Below are 7254 nucleotides of genomic sequence, written 5' to 3' on the forward strand. Positions count from 1 at the left end.
ATACATAAAAAATCAGACAAAAAAAAAACACTGTTTGGGGGTCGAAACCTAAGTTTACACCATACCAAGAAAAATTCTCTGGTATCCTCGAAATTTCCCAGGTTTCGACAGAAATTTCGGTCTCCCCAGGGGTCGAAACCCGATACCATGAGCCTTGCTTACGTCTTATAGTTTTCCCATCATGGGACTCCTTGAGTTAGGTCTTCAAACTCTTAACAAAAATACACTACATTTATTTGCTTGTATTCACCCAAAAAAAAAAAAACTAACATCAGTAATATCATTATGTCAAGGTCATACGGTTCATACAGTTCAGTAGATCAATTTAGTGATGGTTTTGACTGCCCTTTATGTGTGCCATGTGTAAAGAAAAAATCTGCTTCCAATTCATATCCTGAAGAAAGTTTTACTCATATCAAAAGATTCCATTTGTTAATGAGACTTATGCTTCTCTGAGCTTGCTTTTTATTTCAATTTTTTCAGCATGTTTTTTATGAACAGGGGACTCATATCTTGTTGATGGCACAGATGGTGTGGGAACCAAACTTAAACTTGCATTTGAGACTGGAATTCATGAAACTATTGGGATTGATCTGGTATAATCTGAAGTGGCTCTTTCATTAGGCATATGACTTTAGGGACTGGCTTTATAAATGTGTGTTCTCTCCACTATCCAGGTGGCTATGAGTGTCAATGACATCATTACTTCTGGGGCAAAGCCATTATTCTTCCTTGATTACTTTGCCACAAGCCACCTTGATGTTGACCTTGCTGAAAAGGTAGTGATTTTCTTACCTGTTTGTATTTCTTATTGTGAGAATCTTATATCTGTGCTGATTTAAGTTTGACAAAAGATAGGTCTTTGATTTCCTCTTCTTATTTAGGTAATTAAAGGCATTGTTGATGGATGTCAACAGTCCAACTATGCTCTTCTCGGGGGAGAGGTACTCTTGTCACTTTGCCAGAACTTATCTTTTCTTTTCAATTGTTGAACATAGTGAAAGAAAAGGAAACAAGTAATGATGCGGATCCGAGGGATCGGATCACTTAGGGCCCACTAAATAACCAAGTAGTTCACTCTAGACAAACCAGGGGCAATATTATAATTTCTGGTACAATTTTGGAGCTTTATAGAGTGAAATAATTGACTAAGGACTTATCAGGAATTAATCCCAAAGAGAAGGATCAATCCTGGAAATAAAAATAGTAGTGGGGTTAAAAAGAAATAAAACCCAAGAATGAAGGGTAATTCTACAAACTAGTAAAGTGGGGGGGTGTATTAATAAAGAACTTAAAGTTAGAGGGTTTATCTGTAATAACAACAATTGTTTATTTAAAACCCATAGGAGAACCTTTCTTCTTTTTCACAATAGAACACAAAACGGTAAAGCAGTGTACACCTTCAAATGAGAGAACTCCTTCAAATCTTCTCTGTTTGGTCTGAAATTTCAGGCGTGGGATCACAAGAGGAGGCTCTTCCAAATCCACATAATATCTGGTCAGATCGGCAAGCTGAAAGGACGTGGCAAGCACCTGAAACTGAAGATGGCGACAACTCCCAGGGCAGATCTGAAACCTGGTTTCGATCTCAGGACTGAAGAGGGCTTTGGAGCTGGAGCTCTAGGGTCTGAATCGCCTTCAAGGTAGGAGCCTTCGACCAGAATTTCAGAGTCAACTGGTACAGAACAAGGATGCGACAAGCTCTTGCTCTGTGTTAGGTATCACCGCCTAGCAGAGACGATGAACAGTATCCAGCAGTTGAAAAAAAAAAATAAATAAATAAATAAAGAAAAAAGTAATGGAGATGAAGAAGAAGAACTAAAGAGGAAAATAGGAGAGGGAAAAGAAGAGATTAGAAGATTTCAGAGAGTGAGAAAAAAAAGGGGTCGGCAGCCATGGTTTCAACCAAAACCTAAATTCTCCAATTCATTCAAAAAAATCTAAAAACTGAACTTCTTCATCGTTTACATGTCCAATATAAAGAAAAAAAAAATTAATGGCAACTAACTTAAAATGGAAACTAATCTAAAATTAGAAACTAACTAATTTCAAAGAAATTGTTTCTAAAACAAAAGAAAATCAAATCAAAAAGATTTTTTTTTTTTCCTAAATCCATCGTGCATCTGCATCAAGTAACTTCTATATTGTATGCAATTATATAGCATGTAACATGTTGATATAATTTGTATGAGTGACACATATGCAGGTGGAAGGACCTGTATATGGTGCTTTGCACTAGAGGTTTTTACATGTTAGAAACACGACTATAGGTTCTATCAAATGGTTTTTTTTTTTTTAATCTAATCTATAGATTTTTTTTCCCTGAGAAGTGTATAAAACTTATTGACTGCATGGTTCAATTTTTGTTTTGGGAACCAATAGAAGAAATACGCCCCCATTTTTTTTTTTTTTTTTGGGATCAAGAATGGAAAAATTGTAAATCGTGCATGTTTCACCTTTTGTTTCAGCAACCAATGGAAACCACCCCCCTCCTAAATGCCCATTTGGTTTATTTTTCTTTTGTTGTTGTTGTTTACCTTCTCCCCTGTTCATGTGTGATGGATTTGGCTTTGTTGTTTCAGACCATACTTCGGTTGATGCAATGCTTCTACCATTATTTCCTTCGAAAAATAGAGTGAATTTTGCCAATGTTCATACCTTGAAGATAACTTATCCTCACCTTGCAGACAGCCGAAATGCCAGACTTCTACGCTGATGGAGAATATGATCTCAGCGGTTTTGCTGTCGGCATTGTAAAGAAGGATTCAGTGATTGATGGGAAAAACATTGTGGAGGGAGATGTTCTCATTGGACTTCCATCTAGTGGAGTCCATTCCAATGGGTTCTCTCTTGTCAGAAGGTTTGCTGATGTTAATAGAATTCTTGCCTTTTTATTATCTCCACTTCATTTTCATATCCTAGGAAGGTTTATTTTTCTTTTATTACTCCACCGTGAAGTTCGGTAATTATTTCATCAAAAATATAGAATCCTTAGAAACATATATTTTGATTTATTTACAGGGTTCTTGCCCATAGTGGCCTTTCTTTGAAGGATGAACTTTGTGGTGAATCCATCACTCTGGGTGAAGCTCTGATGGCACCAACTGTTATCTATGTTAAGCAGGTCATTCCTTGCCTCCATTTCACATTTTTTTTTTTTTTTCTTCTGTTTGGGTATTAAAAATGGGTATCACTTATGTTTTTTTATTGCTGTAAAAAGGTACTTGATATCATCAGCAAGGGTGGTGTGAAGGGAATAGCCCACATCACTGGTGGTGGCTTTACAGATAACATACCTCGAGTTTTTCCAAAAGGTCTTGGAGCAGCCATCTTTAAAAATTCTTGGGAAGTCCCTCCAGTGTTCAGATGGATCCAACGGGTAAAAATTAAGAAATAGGGATAATTTCAATCATTAGTTCACCTCATCCTTAATAATGTGAAAAAAGAGGTCCTCCCCCCACCACAACCACTCACAAAAAAAGGGCAATGGCCAAAACATCAATAGAAGCTTATGACAGATTAATATATACTGGAGATGCCATTTTGTTGATGTAGATGACATGTATTCTGCGTATTTGATTATTAATTCCTGTGCAGGCTGGAGGAATTGAAGATGCTGAGATGTGGCGAACGTTCAATATGGGTATTGGGATGGTTCTAGTTGCTAGTCCACAGACTTCAGATAGAATTCTTGCACAGAGAATGAATTCTGCATATTGTATTGGTGAGGTTGTAAGTGGTGAAGGTGTAATTTATCATTAAAATCTCAAAAGATATTGGTAAACATTTTTCTTTTTAATCTTTCTGTAATTTATTTGATAGCAAATTTTGTATTTATCCTTACCTTCTGATAAGGGCTTTTCTTCTGACAAGGGGTTTTTCTTCTTTTGGGTTATGCATTTCTGAGCTTATTTATTCAGTTTCACGGTCTACTGTTCAATTTTTGTCTGCAAAATTCTTCAAATGAGATTTGATCATAAATTATGGTGTGGAGAACTAGATGGGTAATTCACAGAATTGTAGCTTTGATTCAAATTCATCTATCTGTTAGATGTATACATCATCTTTGTCTGCTGTAGGATTTGTAGGCAGGTTTTGCTTAAAATCATCGGTTGAGGGTCTTGACCTGGGCATTAATTTGTAACATCATGAACAAGGGGCATATTTTTTTCCTCTTCGTTGCTTATTATTTTCTTATACCATTTGTGATTTCTAATATCGTTCAGCCAAAATTGGTGATTGTTAGTGACTATTGGTTTTCCTTCGCAATGAGACTCTTAATCACTTTTCTTTCTTTTTTTAATATATTTTATTATTATTAAGAACTCTCAATCTCGCATTGAAAGGAAAAAAGGAAGCCTCTAGTCCAACTTTCAGCAACGCCTAAAACTACGAATCAATTTTCCATGATTTTTTCTACAAACGTTAGTATCACCTCTGCTGAATCTGATTAGGATAAAAGAAAGGATGGGACAGTCAGGATCAGAGGGATGGAGAGAGATTTAACATTTGTATGGTTCAACTCAACTTCAATGCAATTCAGGAAGCCTGATGCTAGTCAGACTTTCCAGTCCTCTCGATCTAATGCTATATCTCAGTCTTCGGGATCGAGCCTGAGATGCTTTCATTGTGATCAGTCGGGCCACATGGCAAGGACATGCCCCCACCGAAGGTCAGGTGATGCACCCTACACTATGCCACCTAGGCCCCAACAGACATATTCAGCCCCTAGACCAGTGCAGCCCCTATAGGGCTAGAAACCACAGGGCAGAGTGTTTGCTATGACTGCAGAAGATGCGGAGGCTGCACCCGGTGTAGTGACTGGTACATTGTTGATATTATTATTGCTTGCACATGTGTTATTTGACTCAGGAGCCTTGCATTCGTTCGTGTCAGCGGCATTTGCGAAGAAGATGAGCATTCCACCCAAGGGACTGACTCAATGTTTGACTATGAGCATCCCAACAGGAAGTGTAGTGGGTTTGAACTATGTTTATGAGCCTTGTCCAGTGGCCATAGGTGAACATGAGTTGAATGCTCACTTGATCGAGTTGGATATGATCGACTTCGACGTGATTTTTGGTATAGACTGGCTGTCCGCATACAAAGCCAGTGTGCTATGTGTAGAGAAAACTATCATTTTCAGACCTCGTGATGATGATGATGAGTTTGTGTTCCAAGGGGATAAGCCCAAGAAACTCAAGAATGTTATCATATCCATGCTCCAGATTAAGAAGCTACGAGATAAGGTATGTTAAGGCTACTTAGTATACTGAGATAGAGATTAGGCCATTGATCGAGCTTGATGTGGTGAGGGAATTTTTTGATGTATTCCTGGATGACTTGACAGGTTTACCCCCGGACCGAGAAACAGAGTTTACTATAGACCTACTCCCCAGCTCGGCACTAGTGTCAAAGGCCCTTCACCGCATGGCCCCCACAGAGTTGAAAGAATTGCAGGTGCAACTTCAAGACCTTCTGATGAAGGGATTCATTAAACCTAGTGTGTCTCCATGAGGAGCACCGGTATTGTTCGTCAAGAAGAAAGACGGAAGTATGAAATTGTGCATTGATTACCAAGAGCTTAATAAGCTAACCATCAAGAACCAGTATCCTTTGCCAAAGAGAGATGATTTATTTGATTAATTGCAGGGTGTCAAGGTATTCTCTATGATCGACCTTAGATCGGACTACCATCAGTTCAAGATCAAGGATAGTGATGTTAGTAAGACAGTCTTCAGATCAAGGTATGGACATTATGAATTCTTGGTAATGTCATTTGGGTTGATCAATGCACCTGCTGCATTTATGGACTTGATGAACTGGGTATTCCAGGATATCCTAGATAAGTTTGTGATAGTATTCATTGATAACATTTTGGTCTACTCCAAGAGTGCAGAGGAACATGCTGTTCACCTGAGGTTAGTACTACAATGGCTGAGGGAGAAGCAAACTTTATGCCAAATTTAGCAAGTGCGAGTTTTGGCTGTCATAGGTGGCATTCCTATGCCACATTGTTTCAGACAAGGATATAGAGGTTGACCCAAGCAAGGTGAAGACGTTCTAGAATGGGAGACTCCCAAGAGTGTAGCAGACATACGTAGTTTTTTAGGATTGGCTGGATACTACAGGAGGTTTATTGAGAACTTTTCTCGCATTGCTACTCCAATGACCTGACTCACACGAAAGGGTGTAAAATTTGAGTGGTCTGATACTTGTGAGAAGAGCTTCAAGGAGCTAAGGCAAAGGTTAGTATCAGCTCTAGTTTTGACTATTCCGATTGGTACAAGTGGTATAGTTATGTATAGTGATGCCTCCAAGCTGGGATTGTGTTGTGTATTGATGCAGCATGGGAAAGTCATTGCTTATGCATCCTGTCAGCTAAAGGATTATGAGAGGAACTACCCCACCCATGATTTGGAGTTGGCAGTTGTGATTTTTGTACTGAAAATCTGGAGACACTACTTGTATGGTGAGAAGAGTGAGATCTTCAGTGATCATAAGAGCCTCAAGTACTTCTTCACCCAAAAAGAGCTCAACATGAGACAGAGGCGTTGGTTAGAGCTGATGAAGGATTTTGATTGTACTATCCACTATCACCTAGGAAAGACCAATGTGGTAGCAGATGCACTTAGTCAGAAATTCTAGTCACTGACTCTTGCATCACTGACCACCAATAAGTATCTCATAGAGGAGGCCAGAAAACTAGACTTTGAACTATTAGTAGAGGGTGTCACTTTGTCACTATCGGCATTGGTGGTACAACCTAGTCTGGTGGATAGGATAACTGTAGCTCAGGTTACTGATGCAGAGTTGAGAAGCTGATAGCAGAATGCTAGGAAGGAACCCAAAAGGACCCGAATTTCTTTGTAACTGAAAGCGGAATTCTCAAGTTCAAAGGGAGGTTGTGTGTGCCCAGTGATGGTGATTTGAGAGACAGTTTTGAGAGAGGCACATAGCTCTCCATACTCCATTCACCCGGCAGCACTAAAATGTATAAGAATCTCAAAGTCTCCTACTGGTGGAAAGGAATGAAGAATGATGTGATCACGCATGTGTCTAGATGCCTCACATGCCAGCAAGTCAAGGCTGAGACACAAAGGCCCCATGGGTTATTATAGTCCCTACCTATTCCAGAATGAAAATGGGAGAATATTACTATGGACTTCATCACAGGCCTACCCCATACACAGAAGGGTATGGATGCCATTTGGGTAGTTGTGGACCACTTGACCAAGGCAGCTCACTTTATCC

At 39.1% G+C, this 7254-nt stretch overlaps 1 protein-coding gene across 1 annotated transcript in view; it reads left to right on the plus strand.

Moving 5' to 3' along the window:
• The window catches only part of LOC122079789 (phosphoribosylformylglycinamidine cyclo-ligase, chloroplastic/mitochondrial-like), a 12049-nt gene extending 8179 nt beyond the window's left edge, over positions 1-3870 (plus strand). Inside the window, exons 5-11 of the mRNA XM_042646511.1 lie at positions 502-596; positions 678-779; positions 885-944; positions 2688-2860; positions 3022-3124; positions 3221-3379; positions 3598-3870. Coding sequence (XP_042502445.1) covers positions 502-596; positions 678-779; positions 885-944; positions 2688-2860; positions 3022-3124; positions 3221-3379; positions 3598-3762 — 857 coding nt within the window. The 3' untranslated portion in view covers positions 3763-3870. The remainder of the gene's footprint in view (positions 1-501; positions 597-677; positions 780-884; positions 945-2687; positions 2861-3021; positions 3125-3220; positions 3380-3597) is intronic.
• Positions 3871-7254: the final 3384 nt, after the last annotated feature.

The sequence above is a fragment of the Macadamia integrifolia genome, chromosome 1 (genome assembly GCF_013358625.1).
Source record: "Macadamia integrifolia cultivar HAES 741 chromosome 1, SCU_Mint_v3, whole genome shotgun sequence".
NCBI classification, from domain to species: domain Eukaryota; kingdom Viridiplantae; phylum Streptophyta; class Magnoliopsida; order Proteales; family Proteaceae; genus Macadamia; species Macadamia integrifolia.